Genomic DNA, 22,781 nt, shown 5'->3' with positions numbered 1-22,781 from the left:
TGCACAATGCATAATCAATTAAAATTAAACCAAACTACACGATAAGGACATTCAGTTATAAACAATATATGCATTTGTAGAGTACGAACTATGTAAAAGCTTTCAGAAGCCTCAAGCTGCATAGATATTAAATACAGTCGAATAGGTACTGGTTTCTAATAGGTACACGTTGTCTCGAGTTGCAGTATAATGTCAAAAGTGCCTCATATAGAGATATGTATGCCTACAACTAATTGTAACAAAGCTGTAAATTTCTTTACATGTCTGTCGGTAGTATATCCGGTATAAGATATTGACATAGATCCACCTCATTGTTGACAAACTTCACCTTTTTGGCGGTGTTATCATCGAGCAGTATGCGAATGGCTGGCCAAACGGTAGAGAAGATACCAGGCGCATTTGTAATTAGGCAAACGCCTAATCGCTCGGGATAGTGTTTGCCGAGCAACCAGATAAGATTCTGCACTAATTGATAATCCATGCAGGTTGTGCTGAATTCAGCTAGATCGAAGACAATGCACAGACGATCTGTGACCTCCTCAAAGCACTTTTTGCATGCCTCCTCTAGATTGTACACAATGAACCGCGTTAGTTCGTCAATATCGCGTGCCGAAGAGCTATGATTTTTGGCTGGAATATAGATGACTGGTCGGCCAACACAATCGCGGTGTCGCAAAACACGCGCCTTGTTCTCCAAGTGGCTGCGGTCCATTTCGTTAAGCTTAGCCACGCCATATGAATCACGCCACTTATTCGTCTTTAATATGGCCTAGAAGGGTGGGTGGCAGCCATAAGTAGATAATGTGTAGAAAAGTCAATGTCAAGATGTGGCCGTAATAATGATAATAACTCACTTGGAATGCGTCATCTGTAGTCTTGAAGGCGCGTAGGTAACGCCGCAGCGAGAACTCGTTTTGATATTGATTTGGGTCTGCGTCGGCTATAAGTTTCATGCGCTCTTTCAGGTCCTTCAGATCCTGCTCGTTAATTGGCGCCAGCTCCTCCGCTGACATATTGTGACAATTATTATATTAACGATAGCTTTGGCCACAAATAAATTCTTCCTCCTGGGCTATTTCAGCGTCTATTGAGCACGTTTGTTTGCTTTTGCTCAAGTATTTAACGTTTTATCAGCCGTACCAACAAAATTGTTCTCCAGAAATTATTTTTTCACTTTTTCCTATTGCGTTTCAATTAAGCTATCGATAAGTTTTAATTTCACAGGGTTGCTTTAGCTTTAGAAAAACAGCTGTTACGTTTGAAATGATAATATCGAGCTTACCTTTGCTTAGATTTTTCTGTTGCCTCGCAGATTAAAACTGATTTTCATAGATATATGTATTTTATTGGTTTTTAACTGTAATCATTTTAATAAATATTAACAAGAGTTACAAAAATGTTTACCAGCAATAATATAAAAATTATACACTTTTGCATGCTTCCACCGAGGCACGCAGAGCCAAAACTAATAACAAATTTACCTACACCTACCTATTCAAATGCAGAGATTCCCATTACTGATTAGTTATTGCTTGAATGTACGATCGTTGCTTTAGATATATATATTCGCTAATCCTTATTTTGGTATCATGACACGCGAAATACCTGGCAGTATTTCTGCCTGAAGTGGACCAAATTCTATTTGTTCGCCATCCACGGTGATGATGCCGTGATCGTCGTGTGGCTCCAAGCGGAATGCGCGCACTTGTAGCACCTTTATATACTCGTTGTTTTTCTCGGGCAGGTGACTGCCGGTGCTCATGTTGTATAGAAAGCTAAGCAAGTGCGGACGGCTGATGCCGCCGCGTATCAAAACTAAAAATATTTTGCCATCATTCAATTGGGCTTTGGGCGCGAAGTGACAATCGACGCCGAGATGAGATTGATAGATGGCATGCATCATAATAAATTTGCCCTCTTCGACCAGCCAGCCCGCATCTTCGGATAATGGTTTGTCAAGTCCTGGTAGACTGCTACTTGGGCCGAAGTTATGGGGGTTTTGTTCAGATTTAATACCTGCTGTAGAAGACTGTTCCGTAAATTCACTGTCATCTGCCACACTGTGATAGACACTCTCTGATATGGAATAATAGCAACTGCGACGTGAGCCACCCGATAGCCAACTGTCACAGCGCGAACGGAATGATTGATTGATGGATGTTTCCAGTGAAATGACATCCTCGAACTCTTGTGGCAGAAACTCAGTGGAGCGATGATAGCTGGAATTGGACAGCTTATCGATATGCATAGTGCAGCTGCGACTTGATTGCATCCTTCGCAACTGTTCCGACTGCAGCAACGGCGTTGCCAGTGGCTCCTGAGCCTCCTCAGCCAGAAGATAACTGATCTTACCACTATAAGTTCGCAAATTGGCCAATCGATAAAGTGTCCAGATGGTGAAACGTTGGTAGCCGAACATCCTTATGCATTCACTTTCAATATCCACGTCCGAGATAAGGCCCCAGCCAATGGAAAGGAATGAGAACATGACGCGGTTTTCTGTCTCCACACGCACAACATCCATGGGTGAGCTGCGACCACTAATAGCTGTTAGAGAGGCACCTAGTACAGGATTACTGAAGTATGGTTCACTACAAGCATAAATAGAAATTAGTATTTGTACCAAAAGTCAACACCTGCAAGAATCACCCACTCACTTGTAGCCATGCGCAATGGAGCGGGCCAGACCATTGCCAGAGCCGCAAGGAACAATAGCCAAGGCAATGTTGTCCATAACTTGAGCCCAATCAGCACGGCAGAGCAATCCGTTTATTATCTCGTGGAACAGCCCGTCGCCGCCAACGGCTAATATGGTGCACCAGTCGTCTAGACGGCGTGTGCTCATAAATTCGATTGCATAGTTGGAATGCTTCGTTACAAACAAATCATAAGGTACTTCAGCTTCGTTAAGCACAGGTGCAACATTCGTGTTGAACACTTCGCGTGCATTCCCAGAGCCAGACTTTGGATTGAGTAGTACCAGAAGTCGGCGACGACGCGGTTCACCCACGCTCTCAGCAAATAGGGGCTCCAGCGTTTGATGCAACTGCCAGCGCAAAGCGCGATACCAACGATCAGCCTCCCGCATGTTGTCCTCGAATGTATCAAAGGATCGAAAGCGAAGCGTCAGCACAGTCCGCTCCCTGTGCAGGCTGCTACGGAGACTTTTCTTTTTTAACACGTAGGCAAACAAGTACAAATAGGCGCTGCCATCGCCCATATCGGTCATATGTTCTTCCTTGCTGGCCATGCTGCACTTGCTGGGTGTGCCGCTTTTGCGACTGGAACCCGCAGCTGGGGTGCCTGGATTGACACAGGCACAGCCTGTCAGGTTGCGTGGCGACTTTTTCATGCGCATGCAGCGTGCCCCAATAATATCACATATTTTAACCTTTTGCTCTTTGATCGTCACACCACTTGGAGATTCGCGTTGCAGTGTAAATCCTGTGGCATCAAGACGCACACGAAATACGTGGCTGCCTTTGCGCTGGCTGGTATAGAAGGTGTCAGAAACATTGTGAAGGTCATCGTCTGCTTTGTTCGGTGTTGAGATAGCGGAGTCAGTACTTCTCTCCTGAGATTTATTCATGTTTGACAGAGATTCTCTTGCCGCAGCATTTTTTATTTACTTAGACTATATAACACTGGGGTACTCCCCAATTGGTAAGAAACTTTTATTGCTATCGATAAGTATCGGCATACTATAATAAATTTAATAATTTTTTGTTTTTTAATAGTGTCACCACTAATTAACATTATCGAATTATTCATTTTCTTTGAAAGAAGACATATATGTGCATCTATATAACCTTTTAAGTGAACAATTCAGATATAAGTGTTTACCTATCTGATATATGGTAAAATAGTTATTTACCTGATAATGATAAGTGGATTACAAACATATTAATTCTTCTTAGCTTGATTTTTGCCGACATAGCTCCTTTAAAAAGCGGTGTGGATAATCGGCCTGCCGCCACGTAGGACTTGAGGCTATCGTAATCGACAGGAATGCAAATTGGTGTTGGTAAAGATTACCAGCATTATGCTTATCGAATCGCAATCGCACTTAACTATGCCTTTTTTGTCGCTTGCCTACACTGAGCTCAAGCATGCGGTAGTGAAGTGAATTAATTACACACTTTTCGGGTTTTCCAAACAAAATTCGAGGTAGTGCAGTGTGCTTTATGTAATTTGATGCAATTGGTTTTTGCTACACCACACACTTCCACACACTCATAATGACTAACAGCCTAGAAATAGAGTGTACCGCGCTGAAAGTAGCGCGTCATAAAATCGAACGCGTTGGTTGCGCATATTTTAACGCACGCCGCCAAATTGGCGATGCGAACGGCGTCGAGCGCAGTGACTCTGATGAGAAATTGGCGGGCGCTGGCGAGGATGTCGACATAAGCTACCTCAAGTCACTCGATCCCAAAGAATGGAAGGATCAGGATCATTACAGTGTTCTTGGCCTTGGTAAATTGAGGTGCGTTTATATTTTAATGTGTGCACACGTGTAAGTGTATACGTGTGTGCGAGAGAGAGAGGCGGAGAGTTTATCTGTGTGTGTGCGAATGCACGTGTATTAACTATATTAACTTTTTTTTTGCACACAGATACGAAGCGAGCGATGATGACATTCGGAGGGCCTACAGACGAATGGTGCTGCTGCATCATCCAGACAAACGGAAAGCCAAAGGCGAAGAGGTGATTACCGATGACGACTACTTTACATGCATAACAAAGGCCTACGAAATACTTGGTTAGTAGTCCGCATATCTAAATAAATAATTGTAGATTATATTTTTATGCAGCTGGTAAAATGAAAATATCTAAGATATGCATATACGCTTAGTGCCTAGTCGATATGTCTAAATAAGTAATTGTAAATGCTATTCGTTATGCACGTGAAAAGGTTAAAGTATCTGAGACATGGTTCAGCTTTGAGTATAGAAGGTATAGAGGACCATTTTATTTGTTTCTGCAATTATTTAAAGTTTATCAAGTTTAGTTGCTATTCGCGTATTTCCCACAGAATACTCAGGGTATTCTTTTTTTTATTTCTCAGGGTATTTCATTGTGCTAAGTGAAATTTGATGTTACGTCACATATTTATATGTGCTTGCTAATGTCTTATAACAATACTCATTTTAGAGAGACGTATAATTGTCACGTGCCTTCTTCTGGCAATATATACATATATTTAATAAATACATCTTAATTTTTCTATTACAGGCACTTCAAAAACACGCCGTAGCTATGACTCAGTGGATCCTGAATTTGACGACGCTTTTCCCACACAAACAGATATTGATAGCAACTATTTTGACTCGTTTAATAAGTATTTCAATTTGAACGCTCGTTGGAGCGAAAAGTCGAATGTACCGCCATTTGGCCAGGTGGATGCCAAGCGTGAGGATGTCGAGCGGTTTTACAATTTCTGGTACGATTTCAAGTCATGGCGCGAATTCAGCTATTTGGATGAGGAAGACAAGGAGAAGGGCCAAGATCGGGACGAGCGCCGTTGGATCGAAAAGGAGAACAAGACGGCGCGCATCAAGCGTAAAAAAGAAGAGATGACTCGCATTCGCGCCTTGGTCGACTTGGCTTATAATAACGATAAGCGGATTCAAAGATTGAAGCAAGAGGAAAAGGATCGTAAAGCGGCAGCCAAGCGGGCCAAAATGGATGCTGCTCAGGCCCAAAAGGCCGAGCAGGATCGGGCAGTGCGCGAAGCGGCGTTGGCTAAGGAGAAGGCTGAAAAGGCCGAGCAGAAGCGCATCGAACAGATACGCATTGAGCGCGAACAGCAGAAGAAGGTGCTGAAAAAGGAACGCAAGACGTTGCGCGACAAGGTTAAGGATTGTAAGTACTATGCCAAAAACGACAAGGACCAGCTGAAGCACATGGAGGGCACTGAAAAGATATGCGAAACATTCAGCTTATCCGAGCTGCAGGCGCTAAACAAGGCCATGGAGACGAAGGGCCGAGAGTCTTTCGTCGCAGCGCTGCATGTCGCTGAGAAAAAGATCGCTGCCGAGCTGGAGGAGCTCAACATGGCGCAGCAAAAGAAACAAGCTAACAATATGCCTAAACCGGGCGTCAAGGAAGTGAAGAAAAGTGAACTCTGGAGCAATGAAAATGTACAGATGCTGATCAAAGCGGTCAATCTATTTCCCGCTGGCACTGCCCAGCGCTGGGATGTGATTGCCACTTTCATCAATCAGCATTGCAGTGGAGGGTCTGGTCCAGTGACTGCACGCGACGTACTCAACAAGGCAAAGGCACTACAGAACAGTGATCACTCCAAAAGCACTCTCAAGACACAAGCTAACGAAGGGGCTTTCCAAAGTTTTGAGAAATCCAAAAAGGAAGTCCAGACAACGAACGATATTACGCTGGGTGAGTCGCCGGCTGAGAGTAAAGAGAACCACAAACAAAATGGGGGCGACAATGTGAACAATCAGCAGCCGCAGCAGCAGCAACCACCCCAGCAGCAACAGCTGGAGCCAAAGCTAAATGGTAATGCTGGGTCGGGTCCAGCTTGCGCGCCTACACCCACACCGAGTACGAATGGTATCGCATCGAAAACTTGGACTAAGGAGGAACAGGCTTTGTTGGAGCAGGCCATCAAAACGTATCCGACAACAACACCCGATCGATGGGATTGCATTGCAGCCTGCATACCGAATCGCAGTAAAAAGGATTGCTTGCGGCGTGTCAAGGAGCTCGTCGAACTGGTCAACTCGAAGAAGGAGGCACAGGCAGCTGTCAAATGAGTTGTGCCACATGTGTTGCCTTACTCGTTCTCCTCTGCCCTAGCTGCTGTGTCCAATATACATATTTAAATAAATAAACCTAAAAAAGTTTTGAACGTTTAGCAAAAGTTACATTCAAATGATTTTATGCATTTCAAAACTATCGAACTTTTTCAATTTTCCAATTCAATGATTTTTTCTTGATTGTGTTTACCGAAAAATACAAAACGGCGATATCATCAAAATAGTTGATATATAGACGGAATTCATCTTTATTCTAATTCTACTCGTGGACGTTGCTTGCATTTCAAACGTTTACAGAAAATTTTCAAGCGAGATTTTTCCCGATAATTTGCTCCTACTCAAACTATATATCGCAACGGAAATGTTTTTTAACAAAGAATAATCCATTTTTATTGACAAAAGGCATGTGTCGTGTGAAAAAGCTAATGTCGACAGTGAAGAAAGCCAAAACTATCGATAGGGACAGGGAAATTAAACTATTAATACTAACAGTAGAGCGACCGACTCAGCTTGAAGTTGGCCGTTGTGTATGTTTTCTGCTGTAGTTGCTGCATCCAGGAAACCTCTGGTCCGCGTCCGTGACCAATTTTCTGTCTTATGTCTGCTCTGCCACGCGCCTTCCGCCACTTAGTTTTAGGTCAAATGCCTGCGGATTAGCTAGCGGGTCCAAGTCAGCAAAAAGATCTAGCCAGGGATTGGAGCTATTGTTGCTTTGCTTGGCGTTCGTTTTGGGAGCAGCGGCTGCAGCGGCGGGCGGGGCGTTGCTCGGCGTGGGTGGCTGTTGTTGACTAAACATGCGCGCCCAGAATTTGTTATTGTTGCTGGTGTCTAACAATGGGGGATCCAACAATAGAGGCGCCTCTATAAGCGGACTATCTTCCAGCTGCTTTGACAGTTCAATGAGCAACGATTCGTTGTCACCACACAAATTGCCAGCCACAGTCGAAGACATAGGCGTAGACGTAGACGTTGGCGTGGGCGTGGGCGTTTCTTCTGTGGGTGGCTGTGATTCAGACTTTGGCTTGTCCTGGTATTCGTCCTGCAAACAAAAAAAATACAATTTAGTTTGCCAAATATTATATCTAATTATATTAACAATATACCGCAAAGAACAACGATTGGTCTTTGTCGACCGTCTCGATCGGCGTTACTTCCGGAGCATCGGCACCCTCATTTTGGGACAATTCCTTGAGCACACAAAAGTCGTATTTTGGCTTAACTACCAGCGCATTCGAGATGGTCTGAAAGGTGGAGCCTGCTTTTTGGGCAAAGTTCTTTAGCTCCGCCAAATAAGCAACCAAAGCATGGGAATACATATTACACCGGGCAGCGGCCAATAGATCAATCTGAAATTAATTTAAAGTTAAATAGAGAAGCTATTATGAAGATCTGAATTATTCGGGCTACCTTTTGTATGGAGTCCATGGAGTAGCCGTCAAAGTTATGCTTGGCAGCCCTCACGTGAGCTTGGGCTGTTCGAAACTTGTCGAGTCCTTTGCCAGTATCAGGATCCATGTCCTGGCTGGCCGTATGCTTCATCCAGGACAAGGCGGCACGGTATTCGGTACGTTCCTTTTCCATTGTTTGCAGAGTTATTTCAGTATCCTTAACTGCACGACAGCGATACACATCCACCTCGTGCTGCAATCGCAACAGAGGAACACGTACGCACATCCTTTGCTGCCCAGCAAAGGACATGGCCTTGCCCGTGTTTGTGATACTGCCGCCTGTAGTTTTGCTTCGCTTGCCAGCCTCCTTAAGAAAGCGCCCAAACACACACTCCTCCTGCGACAATATGCATAGGCGTTCCTGGTATTGGTCAATTATTTTGCATAGTTCCAAGCTGGTGTCACTTATCGATTTAAAGACCTCGATTTTAGCGTCCAACTCGGCATCAGAGGATATAATGTGCTTGTCCTCTTTGCTGCCCAGCTTGCGCTGCACAACCTTTTTGGTTATCCAGTATTGGTGTTGTACTTCCGACTTTAACATATTTTCGTTTCAATTCTACTGGTAGCTGAAAAAAATTCTGCTACAAAAAGATAAAGCACAGAGTAAATGGAACCTAATGCGCAAACGCAAAATTCAGTTAAATTAGTGCTGCCAGACTATATAAATAACAGGGATTAACACAGTACTTTGAAACATATATACAAGGTGACGGGATAGTATTCGCGATTCAAGCTGTGCGTAAATATTTAAGTCACAAGTTTATACTGACAGAGGGGCAAATGTATCGTATTCTAAGTTTCCTATAAGCTTACTTTGATTTGATTCAATTATTTTCAAAATAAGCTTTCAAATAAAATTAGTCTGGCAACTCCATGTTCAATTACTAAAAAATACCACGTAACGTAAAGCACTTTAACATCGCCATTTTGAGTTAAACAGTGGAGTTAACAGATGTATCTGAACTGCAGTTGTGTAAAAGTAACCGTGTCTTTCAAAGAGAACACGACCAGCGCTCGCTTTGCATTTTGTTGTTGCTTTCGTTTGGCGCTGCATTTAACCGTGCGCCGCATACATTTTGCATAGAACGCGCTCCGCTTCGTACGGTATCTTTATCTTGACATTTTTACGTACACCAATATTTGTGCAAGTGTTTTTTTTATACGTTCGCGCCGCGCGCGCGCTTCTTAGTGTTCCTGTGTGTGTGCTTGTTTGCGTTTGCGTATGCGTGTGAGCCAGGGCTAAAGTTCGACTCGGACTGCAACTACAATTGAAAGCGACATATATTTGTGGCCATATCGCTAATTCGCTAGACAGGTAAGCTGAAGTTGCAACGAGTTACAGTTACTTTCAGCTTGTTGTTGGGATTGATGCTGTTGCGTACATACACACACGCACTGAAGAAGAAAGTGAACAAGTGTGTGCGAATACTTCTGCTTCTGCTGCTGCTGCTGCTGCTGCTGCTGCTGCCTGACCAACAAAACGGGTTAAAGTTGCGGCTTTGCCACCTGCAGAAAATGACAGCGTCTGGCAACTTCACTTAATGTGTGGGTGTGCGTAAGTGTGTATGTCCATATATATATATGTGTGTGTGTATGTGTATGTGTATGTGTTTGTGTGAGCCCTGCTCAAATTGATTGTTCGCTTTATTATGAAGATTATGTCTGTCCGCCTGTTAACACCAACAGTGCATGACCCGCCGCCTTGGAACACTTGAGTTTTTAAACTGATTGCAGCAACAATTAGATTCGGCTTTGCGCGCACACACCACAAAAAACCACAGCAACCATCAGAATTGGAATTAAAACGAAAAGGTCATCACGGGCACTTGCCGGCCTCAGGTCTCAGTTAAAGCTTAATGGGCGCAGCGCGAGGCCTTTTACATGCAAAAAAAACTGGAAAAATACAAAAACCAACCCAATAAGAAAAAAATCTCAGGCCGTAGCTCGTTATAGCCCCGTTATTGCTGTTGGTTTTTCCAGCTTCAAAGCCGCGCTCCGTCTTGCGCCTTGGGCCGGCTTCGCTGCGCAGTCGCATTTAACAATTGTTATTGAAACGAGCAACAACAACTGCCAGATTTCACTGCACTTGATGCTGACACACTTGTTGTGTTTGTTATTGTTGTTGCTGCTGCTGCTGCTAGGGAAGCTGTTGTCAACGCCTGGTCACATTAATCAATAGAGCTTCGATTGCATTCGATTGCAGCTTGTCTCGCATTATCGATAACAAAGCTGAGCTCTGAGCTGTGCTCTGCTCTTGCCTTGTCACACTCTTTTTGCATATGCATAAAATCTCATGCATGGTGTTGTCAGCAGCAGCAACAACAACAAGCGATCTCCACGTTGTTTTACATTTTTCTCACAGGCCGCATTAAATATTAAAAAATGAGAAAACTTTTTGCAAATAACTGCACATACATAATTTTTGCCGCCGTTGTTGCTGTTGTAGCTATTCTTCTTGTTGTTGTTGGCAGTATCAAGTTACTTTTGGTTGTTGCTCTGCTCTCATTTGCATGCAGAGTTGGTGCATATTTGTTGTCGTTTTTCTACTGATTATTTTTCATTTTTTGTGTCGCCACACGGCGCTGCTGCAACTAAATTGGCCTTAATTGGCTGCCTTTTTGCTGCCAATTTTTTTGCTGCCGCTGTTATCGGTCGTTGCCGGCCGGCCACTTGTGGCATGCAAAACAAGCAGCAACGGCAGCGGCTTATATTTGTTGTTCGATTGCACGTTTTCGTTTTTACTTTTATTGGTTGCGCTTATTTGATTTAATTAGGCGGCAGCAGCAGCAGCAGCAGCAGCAACGGTTTTCATTATTGTTTGCAAATTGTGGGAAAAATCAGTGAGCCAAAAAGAAAAAAACGCATTTCGAGAATTTATAGCGCCTGGCTGGCTGGTTGACTGCATTTTATAGCCGGTTGCATAATTCAACAAAGTCGCAGCCGAAACTGAGCGCAAAAACAAGCTAATAAATCAAATTGCCATTCTCAGGCTTGCGGCAACAACGGCTGCTGCAAGTGCAACACAACCAACGCAACTGGAGAATACCCTATAACGTGCCAAGAGCTGTTCTGCACGGTAAAAGCAAAAGTGCATCGCTTGTTTGTCATTCCTATTACCAAGCACATGCTCCCTTTTATGTTAATGCTTTTACAGGGTATTTCAACAGCATTTACAATAAGCGTCCCGTATTCAGAGCATGTCAATGCAGCTATCTCAAACTACTTACATACATGTGCACTTATGTGGGCTATGGTAATGTTAGCCAGCGCGCCTTCCCCTCTCCCCCTCACACACACACACACAGAGACACAGACACAGCATTTACCGTTTGGCAAGGTCTGTCGAGCCAGACCAGCTGGGTCTCCGGCTTAGATTCTTGCCCACCCATTGCACAATCTCAATCTCTATCTGTGTGTGTGTGTGTGTATGTGTGCTCTGTCAATAGGCCAGCACCTCGTTTATTGAGTCGTCTAGGAAGGTTTGTTAACTGTCATGCCCACGTGACGAGGCCAAGCAGTGTCCAAGTGGCCAAGTGTCCAAGTGGCCAAGTGGCAATTCACATTTTTATAACCACTATTCTGTGTTTTATTTTTGCATTGTCTCTGTCGCTGATTAAATTTCAATTTGTGCTGCTGCTTCGAGTGGCAGCCGTGAAGCGGAAGCGGCTGTTGTATATCAATGCGTGTTAATGAGCTGGGCAACTGATTTGACCCAATTGGCAGCCCACCTCTCGAAACACTCGCTTGCACATCCACATACGTACACATACATACGCGAGCCACCCGATTGACCCACAAAAAGCCTTGCCACTGGCTAGTGGCTACTGGCTACTGGCTACTGGACACCGCCCTCCCCTCAGCCGCCTGCCCACTCCTCAGACTTAAATATAGCTATCAGCTTTAAGTGGCTGCCAGCGCCTGGCAAATTTATTGAATCTCATTGGGAGCAGCTTTCTATACTTTCTCAGTGCTCTCGAGCCGATGCGGAAGATGGAAGTGAAAAGTGCGCCAAGCAAATCAAAAACCAATGCAAATCTATCGAGCTCCACTCTGCTCTACGCTCTACTATGGTCTGCTCGAACATTTCAAAGGCATCTCACGGATGCGACGCGTTGCGGCTTTTGCGGTTGCACAAATATTTACATGCGTTCAATATTGAGTTATACGCGATAGATTTATAGAGACATTAAAGATGTGGAGGCAAAATGGGGAAAAAGTGCGTGGCTGGCGTTTTAATTAACCCATGAGCTCAACTGGGCAATTGCTTTTGACTTTGTCGGATTGCAGGCATGTTGCAGGGGTTTCTGTTGCACATTTGCGCCATGACTTTCACTTTCAGCACAGCACAGCTTCGCACAGCGTGGCAGACAGGAGCTACACACACACACACACACATATCCACAGTCTGGGTTAATGAGGATGCCACATTGCTGCACAGTTCGTGCCGCTTGATTATCTTGCTCTCGCTCGCTTGGCGTTGCACATTCGTCTTGCAACAAGAGAAAAACTGTGGCAGCCGCTTTCATGTAATTTATTTGTTTATTGTCTTGCCGGCCTACACCCACCCCAGCAGCCGTTGTTACACTTGCACTTGCGAACGCTTTTTACCTAGCTACTTATCTACTTCTTACCTGTCCACCCGCCGCAGTCGTCGTCGCCCATCGCGCCCACCTTGCGGCTCGTTAGCTGAAGATGAACAAGTTTGTGTTTTTTATTTTATTTTATTTTTTTTCGTTTCATCTCTTTCTTTTGCTCTTTTATTGCTTTGGCCAGGAAGCGAGCGATTTTTCATTGTTGCTGTTGTTGCTAGCGTCCCACTATTCTTTCGCCCGCACAGCCCATGCGAGCTGCCTAATTAGCTGAGGGCTGTTGGGGCAACTGAAGAGATCTATCTTTCTGTCTCCCTATGCGGCGAGTATTTGCCATCGTTTCGTTCGCTACGCTTGTTTCGCTTTCGTTCTCACAACAGTAAACGAATTTCCCAAGTTTTTCACATCCACATGTGCTCATTCGGAACTGTTTCCTGTGATTCACACAAACACACACACACATTTGCACAACATCAGCTGAGATTCCTATTTGCCGTTGCTCCTGTTGTGTACGAAGAGCTGCTTATTATGGCTCAGCGCATTTCCAGGAAATAACATTTCCTCTCAGTAGCCAATTCACTGGCTTAAATTTGAACGCATTGCTAATATTCGTGGGTAAGCAAGTTTGCCAATTCCCTTTAATTATATTTGATATAATCTTTACTAATGATTCAAAAGCTATCTAGGTCCTTTTTAAATTTGAGCATCTTTTAAATTTTTTTTTAATTATATGTTATATTTTATTAATATTATTATATATTATTTAATATTTATAGAATATAAAGATATTTATGACAATAATATATTTTTATCAGCAAAAATCATGCATGCATGTATATTCTTCATTCCCTACTATATACAAATTATTCGGCATTCTCTAGACATGAATATTTACTTGAGCTACAAATAACTATTTTTCTCCAGTTTGGTTGCTTGCAGAGAAATCTCAAGTCGTACTTTTTGCTAATATATAGAAGGCATATCCGTTTTGTGCAATGTCTTTCCACTCATTAGCACGTGACACACTCGTAAATGCAGATGCTTTAATAAATATAGTCGTTTTAGGATCGTGGTCGAGTATTACGCCGTCACTTGCACTCGATTGTAACGTTAGCCTGTACATAAAATTAGGGCCTGATAACTCAGAAATAGTAGTTTTAAATAACTTCTTCTTTAAAATATAAAAAGGCTAAATATCCGAAAATATAGCGAATACAAAACAAAAAGAGAATAAATTTTATTTATATATTACAAAGACGTAAATATTTTAGTTTTAAATTAGACTTGTTAATAAAAATTGTTACAAATATTATTAATATTTTTACATTTACTGCAGTCGATTGTATAACTAAATAATTATTTTGAATCTCAATTCGATTCAATTCAATTTCAGCTAAATTTAAATATATAAAATTTAATTTTTCTTGTAATTTTAAGCAAATAAATAGAGATCTGTATATGCTTTAAGAGTTATATATTTAAATTCATTCAAATACCAACACGCACTACATGGCTGCTTTAGTTGACGAACTTGCTTTGTAAGTGTAGCTCATCTGCAACTTGTCTAACTCATCTTTCTTTTTGTTATTGTTTGTATGTGGCTGTAAGAGCTGGTTGAGTCATATAAGAGACTTGGCCAGAACACTTTTGAGCGTTGTCGTCATCATCATCATCTTTGCAGAAAACTTGATTTCAATGTTTGTGTGTGTGTGTATGCAACTTTGTTGCAAGTTTAGCTTGGCTGCGTTCCGTTTTGTTTTGCTTTTGGTTCATTGTTGTTTTTCTTTTTTTTTTTTGGGCCCAGGTTAGTTGGTACTTTGAACGTTTCTCACATGATTAAGCCAGATTGCTTACAGCTTGTTGGCTCTGCATCGGCATCGGCATCGGCATCGACGTCGGCATCGGCTGTATCTGCTGTAAGCTTGTTACACTCTTGTTCTTCTGTTGCCATCAATTGTTTGCCTATTTATAGCGCGTTCGCATCTTGGACTTTGACTCCCCCTTTGGTTAAGAACCATGTGCCCATGACGCAGCGCCTTTTCGCTAGCAGCGATTGCTGCTACGATTTAACAAACGTACAAACAGATGCACTCGAGCGGCTGTTGGCTAGATACAAGCATTGTTTAATGCCAAAGTGGACTAGGAGATGCAGCTCGTGCCCGCATACATACATATACATACCTACAGAGTATGACGAAATGTTGGAGGCTCTTGAGTTTTGGTTTTTAGCTTCGCCTCTGATTCTTGTGCCGTGTGGTCTCAATTGCAAAATGCAAATATCAACAATGAAACAAATTTTCATTATTTGCCTGACAAAATGTTGCGCCAATTGGGCAAACAATGCGCCAAGCAGATGCCTCGATTGGATGTTACCTTGATGTACGTTGACTTGCTTTTATGTATTCTTGGGCATGCACCCCGTGGGGCAATTGGCTATAGGTTGATGAATGGTTGACCTAGTCAAGTGTTTGTTTGCTGCTTTTGGCATTCTTATGTCTCTTTGATTCAATTTATGCTAATTGCTAATTGCATAATAATTCAATTGAACCGAACTGCAGTCTTAGTTAGCGACTAGTCAGCCACATTTCCGCATTGTTAAGCAGTTGCTGCTTAAAAATGCTTCACTGCTACTAATGCTGCTGCTGCTGCTGCTGCTGCTGCTTGTGCTGTTGTTGCTGCATCTGCATTCAATTCAATTACACAATTTCTGTTGGCTCTTTGGTAATGCAAATTTGGTTTTGCTCGCTGCTTTATTCGCTCTTTAATTAAAGCCACAAAAGATTGTTTGCTGGTTGCGGTGATTTGTTCATTAAAAATACTTTATAACTGGCTAGACTGTTCTCTCTGTCTGTCCACTGATCGTATGCTATGAGCAACGTGTGCTGATTACTCATACGCCCCATTTGCAAGCATCTTACCATAAATCATTTTTGCCGGTTATTCTTCAGTGAGGAGTTTGCTATAAAATTCGCTTGATGCTGACAACAAATTCAGATCAAATTTTTAAAAAATTATGATAAAAATGGCAAAAATAATAACATAAAAATAAAAAAAAAAATTTCAGTTAAGAGTATTCGCTTATGAAATATGCATTACAAATACCAAACTGTAAAAATGAATAATTAAAATAACATGAATTAGCTTAAAGAACTCCTTGTATGATTTATATCTTTAAGAGAGCTAGCTTTCTAACTCTGTTTTTGAAGCTTTTTCATATGGAATTTAAAGTGAAAACCACCTTTAAGTCATAGAGCAACATAAATAACCGTTTATAACCATAACAACTATCAGTTACCTTTTCAGTTAGTTGGCTGGTGGAGAAAACCTTTTTTCTGGCTTGGGTTAAGGAAAATAGTCAAGGGCAGAAAAGTTTCGGCGCAGTGTGAGTTACTTCGCTTACAGCTCCAGCAACTGAATACAAAAACAATAACAAGAATAGTTGTTAATTTTCACTTTGTCAGCAAGAAAGGCGGAGAAGCAAAAGGTAAACGAAAAACCAATTTCAACATTTTCATTTTCAAGTTCATGGCTAGAAGCGAACGAACGGCAACAGCAACAGCAACAGCAACAGCGACGCGTCGATAGCTGCAATTTTTGAATTAGCCAAATTACTATTATTTAGCGCAGCTCAGTTACAGACACACTCATATAAGTAGGGATGTATATGTAGATACACACACAACATACTTATAGATACAGTCGAAATTTGTTAGCCTTGTTTGTCTGGCCTCGAGAGTTGTGCAGGCCCTTGGTCAGGGTCTGGCTTTTACGTGCCGAATGATTTAATGTCCTTTTTGGCAGCCACGTCACACCTATCTCCCATCCCTATGGCTAAGGGTAGCAGCCCCTAACACTCCATCTAGCCATTGCAGTTGAACATTTTTGTCTAGACTGCGGCAAATGAACTTTTTTTCGCTCAAAAAGTGAGTTTTGTTTAGTTTAGTGTCGTTGGCTTTTGGGAACTTGGAACACGCCACTCCCTTGGCGGGGTCGCTGAAGGACCTTCATTCGTCCATTTCCGCTCCGGCGTTTCAATTTATCGCGCCGCGACATTTTGCACTTTAGTTTTGCGTGTTTCGCTGTCGGCTTTGGCTCTCGACTTTTGTTTTCCTTTTTGCATGCAGCAAATTTTTAGACAAAATGATAAAAAATTTTAATTTCATTTTGAAAGCGGATTTTCGCTTCGCGATTCGCCAATTGCAGTTATATGCTGACTTTTCTTTTGTGTGGGCGTACACGGGGCTACAGGGTGAATGGCTACAGGGTTCAAAAGAGTTGGTCTTTCAGATACCCTACATTGAATATCAGCACATCTTGATCAGAAATATTCAATAAGAGTTAGGCACAGACGTTTACATTTATTAACAATTTTTAATGTATTTGACAGTGGAATAACTCACTATATCATTCAATAAACTACTGTGAAAATACATTGATAAAAAAGTATGTATCGAAGTGATTTATTAATATATCAAGATTCATGAAAGAACTCGGAATGAACTTGTGCTCTAATGATTTAGAGTAAGTTTCCCAGAAATGAAAGAGCATTAAAATTTATTTAATAAATAATAATTTGTTCAAGATTACTAATTTTTAGAAAAACTTGGTTTAGCTTTGCAGCGCATTTGAACTTATCTAACATTTTGGCTGCTAACTATGCTTGCGGCTACATGTTCCCTATACAATTGGCTATCTTTAATGTTCATCTTATAATTACTATGTAGGATATCTGACAGTGGGGCATACCCTTCATTAAAATTCGTAGCTGTTGTTATTTAGCCCGCATTGCTTTTTGATATTTGCGTGCCTGAAACTGAACTTCAAAGCCAGCGATGCGCATAAGACCGATAAGGTTGCAAAAACTGAAAACCCAAAGCCAAAGACTGGGGCAAGGGTTGCATTGCATAAGCACATCAATCGTTGGACCAGACAGCCAGCCTGCTAGAAAGAGCTAGCCACAACTAGGGGCCGGACGGCCAGGGGGATATTTGCCGCAGGCCATATATCATGCAGAGTTTTGGCCACTGGGCCTGCCGATAGACAGCTGGAGCTGGAGCTGGAGCTGGAGCTCGACTGAGACACTGTGTGTGTAAGCCGCTCATAACAACGGGCAATTAAAGTTCATGAATTGACAAGAAATTCACAATAAAATCAGCCACAATTATGGGCAAAGAAAAACAAAAACAAAACAAACAAAAGTAGACAATCGAGCTCCTCACGACAAGGTGGGTGAGGCATTAGTTGGATTGAATCGAACGCACTTGGCTCGAATTTCACATTCTCCGAAAGAAGTGCTGGCAAATCTTAGGCCATAATTGGCCGGTACATCGAGACCAAAGAAACCCAAACATAATATATCTGAATGGCCGCAGTGGAATGGGTTTTGAAGGTAATCCAAGCGACAGCAAAAATGGAGAAAAAAACCTAAAATTGCGCACAAGTTGTGATTAAGGTCAGCTCAGCTGCTTGACCCGATTCGTATTGCTGAACAACAGCAACAGTAACAACAACCACAGCAACAACAACTATTAAAAGAACAAATACAACAACACTAAGCTGAGCCCGCAATTTAATTACAAACGGAAACAAATTAATTTCGAACAATTGAAATGAGCCACATTATTAGCAATGGCAAGCCCTAAAAATAAGAGACAAAAACTTAAATCTAAAAATAAAACCGTGCATAATGAAGACGACGATTTCGATCATGATGATAATGGTGATCATAATGTTGATCAGCAGTATCTCTGCACCAACAGCAACTGCAATGGCCGCCCATGACTTGGGCCTCAACTTCGACTTCAACTCTTGGATTGTTGTTGTCTATTTTAAATGTTGTTGCTGACTTTGGCTAAGCAACTACAACAATTGTTGTTGCTCTGTCAAAGTTAGCAATGCAACACGCTGCTATTTTTGCCAAATTGTTCAATTCAATTCAATTCAGTTGTCCAAAGTGGACAGTTTGCAACGAATGTGGAGCAGTCAAACGATTTCTTGTTCCATGAATGAAAACCAATATTTACATTAATTAACTTTCAGTAAACAATGTGAATTTTTGCTGTTACTCCTGTCAAACTCTGTAGTTGTGAGCACTTAAAGCAGAAATAATGTTGTCAATGGATTAATTTAAGGCCTTCATGTTAAAAATAAAGTAAATTATATTAGGAAACTGAAGAACGATCGAAGTCGACCGAGTCATGTCCGACTGGCTGTCTGACTTAAACATTTTTTTTTGAATATTGTGAATAAAGAGAATGGTTTTGGAGGAAAAAGCTTTGAAAATTAGATTAAGAACGAATTCAGCTATTAATATCCCCAGTAAATCATAAAAAAATTGTGTAAGCTGCTCAAACAGCAACACAACAAATTATATCTATACAAGAAAGATTGGAAATAACAACATTTCGCAAGGTCTCGGGGTATCTCCTAGTCAAGCACTCCCGACTAAAGAGCTCTGGCTTGATTGTATTATATACGACCTTATAAAATATTTGTATGAATCTTACAATAAATAAGAAAACTTTTATAACTAAAGTGTTAATTTCTATGACAATTATGTTAATTGTAATTATAATCATAAGAAAAATGTTAATAAAGATGATGTTGATAATGAAAAAGTATCTTCTAGTTCGACTTAAATATGACTCCAAAGATAAAATAGAATTCCTGATTATATTTAATTATTTATCTAAGAGTAATTTCATCTTCATCTGCGAAAAAGTTCTTGCATAACTGCAACGAATATGCTATGACTACTCTCCAACTGCTTTCGCTGTTCCATCAACAGCTGGGGGCTCTTTCGTTTGCGCCTCCCACTCCTTGTACCATCTCTCTCCAAAGCTTATAAAAAACGGTTCATTTGCATTTTCAATGCCGCAGCATCGGCAATGCGAGAAATTGCCAAGCACAAAAAGACAAGCAATAAAAGTTATAAATATTGAAAAGCTCTTTGCTCCCCTAGCCCCCTGTCGCCAAGCCCACCCGAAACAAAAGGAAAACAAATGCTTTGGGGGCCTACCTTGTGCATCGCTCCACGCCCACACGATGTTGGCGCTTTCATCAAAATGCACATAAATTTCAACAACTGCCTAGCCGAAGTGAGACGTTTGTAGCGCCAATGTCCATGTGGGTGGCCAACCATTGGAACTGGACCCAGCTCCTATCTCTCTCTCTCTCTCTCTTTCTCTCTCTCTTTCTTTCTGTTCATTTGCATCTTTTGAATTTGATGTGCTGCCGTTGCCGTTGGATGCGATTTCTAAAAAAAAACATTTGCATTTAATTGGACAGGCTGCAGCTTTTGCCCGGTAGAGGGCGTGTTAAGGAAGGGGGAATGGGCGTTGACAAGTTTCGTTTGTTCTAGTTTAGAGCGCCCCCTGGCGTGCAACATACAGTGTTGGGCATCAATCAGCGACATCTTTTAAATGTTTGTTGTAGTTGTTGGTTTATGTGGCCGCGGCAAACGACGACAAGATGACGTTTTCAGAAATTGAAAGACCGATGAGTGAAAGTGAATTTTCGTAGGTGTTGTTGTTGTTGTGGCTGCTGCTGTTGCTGTTGTTGTTGTTATTGTCATTGCAGTTGTTATTTCTTTTGCCTAGTTGTAATGTGTAAACTTTGCTTGTTGGCCACTTTTTTACTTAGTTGCACTGATTAGACTTTTGTTGATATATCTCTCTCGGCGTTTTCACTTTCCTTCACTTTCGGTTAACGAGCTCAGATTTCCATTGACTTATCTATGGGCACGTGCCCGTTAGTATGCCCAGCCTCATACAAACTGCCCATCGCACCCAAAAGTCTGCGCACATTCGTCAGCTCACGTTAACCGGAAATATGTCGGCGCCAATCAGTGTGCCAGCAGCTGCAACAGAATCTTTCGGCTGAATCTGTCGTTGACTCAACTCGTTGACCCCACGTTGACCTGACGTTGAAAACTGTTTTTGAAATGTCCTTCAAATCGTAAACTTTTTTAACTGCTTTAACTTTTAGCTCACCTCAAAATACACACACAAACACACACTTTTTAATATATATACACTTGTGTGCCGCGCTAATTATGTCTAAAATTTTTTAATTATGATAAATACGAACGAAATGCGACCCCAAAACTGTATTTTTTTCATGCCTCTCAGTCTCAGTTTCAGTTTCAGTCTCATTATAAACAATTCTCGTCACTAATTACAACGTGGAAGAACAAATAAAATAATACAAAAAACAAGAAAAACCGAAAAGCATCAACAAATGTAACTGGGTCAAGTCGCCATCAAGTCGACGTCAAACTCACAAAAAAATATAGATATAAGTATGTACGTAGAGAAAAATTGTGGAAAACTCGAGATTTTTATCTGCGGTTTTTTCGGTTTTATTATATTTTTTTAGAGCGCTTAAAGGTTGCTTAGCTCACGAGCGGCCCTTCCCCAAAGTAGAGATTGAAATAAAGCTCAATTTAGTGCACGACAAGTGCTTGTGTTTCGCGGTGTGCAGGAATACCCCTGACGCTGCTTGCAAAACGTCCTTGCCAATGGAAATTTTGCATATGTCTAGACAGATTAACCTTTCCTCGACTACCGGCTGCATGGCAACTTTCCACGAAAATTTGAAAGGTGACAATTGTCGATTTGATCAAATAAAAGCTGCTTCAGTACCGCTTGAAGCTCGTCCGGCAGTCAATAAAGTTATTTTTGCGAAAGTTGTCGCATAATATGGCAAAAGTGTTTACTTTATTATTTTTCAGTTAGTTTCTTTTACTATTAGATTGTTTTGGCATTTGCTCCACTGCTCCGCTCAGTCGTTGCCACATTTCACAGCCATAATTCAACTAATTAAATGCACATGAAAAATTCAGCACTTCAAATGGCAAACCGGACAACCGGACACTCCGACAGCCAGACAGCCGGACAATTTAAAATGCCAGACCAAGCCAAGGCAGAGCCAAAGCCACAGCCAAAGCCAAAACTTTACTTACTCTCAAATGAAACGCACTGAGAAATATTTCAAATTCGAATTGTACATGAAATCCGTTAATTTTAACCAAGTGAAAGAGCCTCGTCGAAATTGCCGATGCGTCGACTCATATTGGGTTCCATGGGAAACAACCAAACTTAGCCATAGCTAATCGAAGTGATTTAAAGAAATTAAAGATGTTGATGCATTTCCACTTAAACGATGTCTATGACTGGCCTTTCGTTAATAATTTCAGCAACACGATCTGTTAACAAAAGAATATATTTCTAGCTGCAGCTCAAAAAGTTATCAATGTGTCCCAAATAATAATAGTATAGCAGAATTTACTTTAAAGTTTTTATAATTGTTCACAAAGTGCTTCTGAAAACATGTTAGTCAAGTTACATTTGAACGCTTTTATTGATTGACCTAAATCACAATTTTCAAATTGGAATATTAGAAGAATGTATTTACTTTTGAACAGTTTTAGATCAAGAATCACCAAGTCTTTCTGGTCGATTATTGTTGATCTCGCCTGCATAAGTATCTAAAATATATGTGATCCGTAAAGTAGGTCTATTGAAAAGAGTTTTATTAAGTTTTTCAGTTGATTGATTCTTAATTTCAATTGTTAAGGTCTAAATATTACCTTTTGTTAGGCTTGTTAGTTTAATCTTCAGATATGACCAAAGTAGAATACTATGTTGGCATAGAATTCCAGAAACTCGGATGGTAGTTGTTGATTTATTTAAATTTTGTTCATCTGAGGAGGAGTACCGTAGAATATGAAATTGTACAAAATCCGTTAAGCACTTATCTATTATTATTATTAAAAAAATTTAATAGAATTTTATATATATTGACAAAGTTTAATACAAAGTTCCACACTTGATATAAAGAAGCAAAGAATGCGTCTTAGAATAATTTTGTATTTTAACAAAACTTGAATAATTCGAAATATTCAGATTCTGATATGTTAGGTATAAATGAGCTTTATCATTTGAGCATGTTCTATTTGC

General features: G+C 41.2%; 4 protein-coding genes across 4 annotated transcripts; 1 reads left to right on the top strand and 3 right to left on the bottom strand.

Moving 5' to 3' along the window:
• Positions 1-128: 128 nt before the first annotated feature.
• On the bottom strand, positions 129-1,199 carry LOC111597586 (CRAL-TRIO domain-containing protein C3H8.02). Its single transcript, XM_023312385.2, has 2 exons — positions 855-1,199; positions 129-769 (listed from the first exon to the last, which is right to left on the bottom strand). The coding sequence occupies exons 1-2, from the start codon at positions 1,011-1,013 to the stop codon at positions 257-259; spliced, it is 672 nt and encodes a 223-aa protein (XP_023168153.1). The 5' UTR covers positions 1,014-1,199; the 3' UTR covers positions 129-256.
• Positions 1,200-1,432: 233 nt separating this feature from the next.
• LOC111597587 (sphingosine kinase 2) lies at positions 1,433-3,689 on the bottom strand. Its single transcript, XM_023312386.2, has 2 exons — positions 2,658-3,689; positions 1,433-2,591 (listed from the first exon to the last, which is right to left on the bottom strand). The coding sequence occupies exons 1-2, from the start codon at positions 3,587-3,589 to the stop codon at positions 1,577-1,579; spliced, it is 1,947 nt and encodes a 648-aa protein (XP_023168154.2). The 5' UTR covers positions 3,590-3,689; the 3' UTR covers positions 1,433-1,576.
• Positions 3,690-4,080: 391 nt separating this feature from the next.
• On the top strand, positions 4,081-6,864 carry LOC111597479 (dnaJ homolog subfamily C member 2). The gene is made up of 3 exons (XM_023312230.2): positions 4,081-4,486; positions 4,617-4,762; positions 5,236-6,864. The coding sequence occupies exons 1-3, from the start codon at positions 4,239-4,241 to the stop codon at positions 6,777-6,779; spliced, it is 1,938 nt and encodes a 645-aa protein (XP_023167998.1). The 5' UTR covers positions 4,081-4,238; the 3' UTR covers positions 6,780-6,864.
• A 189-nt stretch (positions 6,865-7,053) lies between these two features.
• On the bottom strand, positions 7,054-8,997 carry LOC111597516 (islet cell autoantigen 1). Its single transcript, XM_023312285.2, has 3 exons — positions 8,190-8,997; positions 7,886-8,128; positions 7,054-7,821 (listed from the first exon to the last, which is right to left on the bottom strand). The coding sequence occupies exons 1-3, from the start codon at positions 8,772-8,774 to the stop codon at positions 7,378-7,380; spliced, it is 1,272 nt and encodes a 423-aa protein (XP_023168053.2). The 5' UTR covers positions 8,775-8,997; the 3' UTR covers positions 7,054-7,377.
• Positions 8,998-22,781: the final 13,784 nt, after the last annotated feature.

This window comes from Drosophila hydei, unplaced genomic scaffold (genome assembly GCF_003285905.1).
Source record: "Drosophila hydei strain 15085-1641.00,03,60 unplaced genomic scaffold, DhydRS2 tig00000001-arrow-pilon, whole genome shotgun sequence".
Lineage (NCBI taxonomy): Eukaryota > Metazoa > Arthropoda > Insecta > Diptera > Drosophilidae > Drosophila > Drosophila hydei.
The sequence above is the reverse complement of the archived record's forward strand: the minus strand, read 5'-3'. Positions and strand labels throughout refer to the sequence as shown.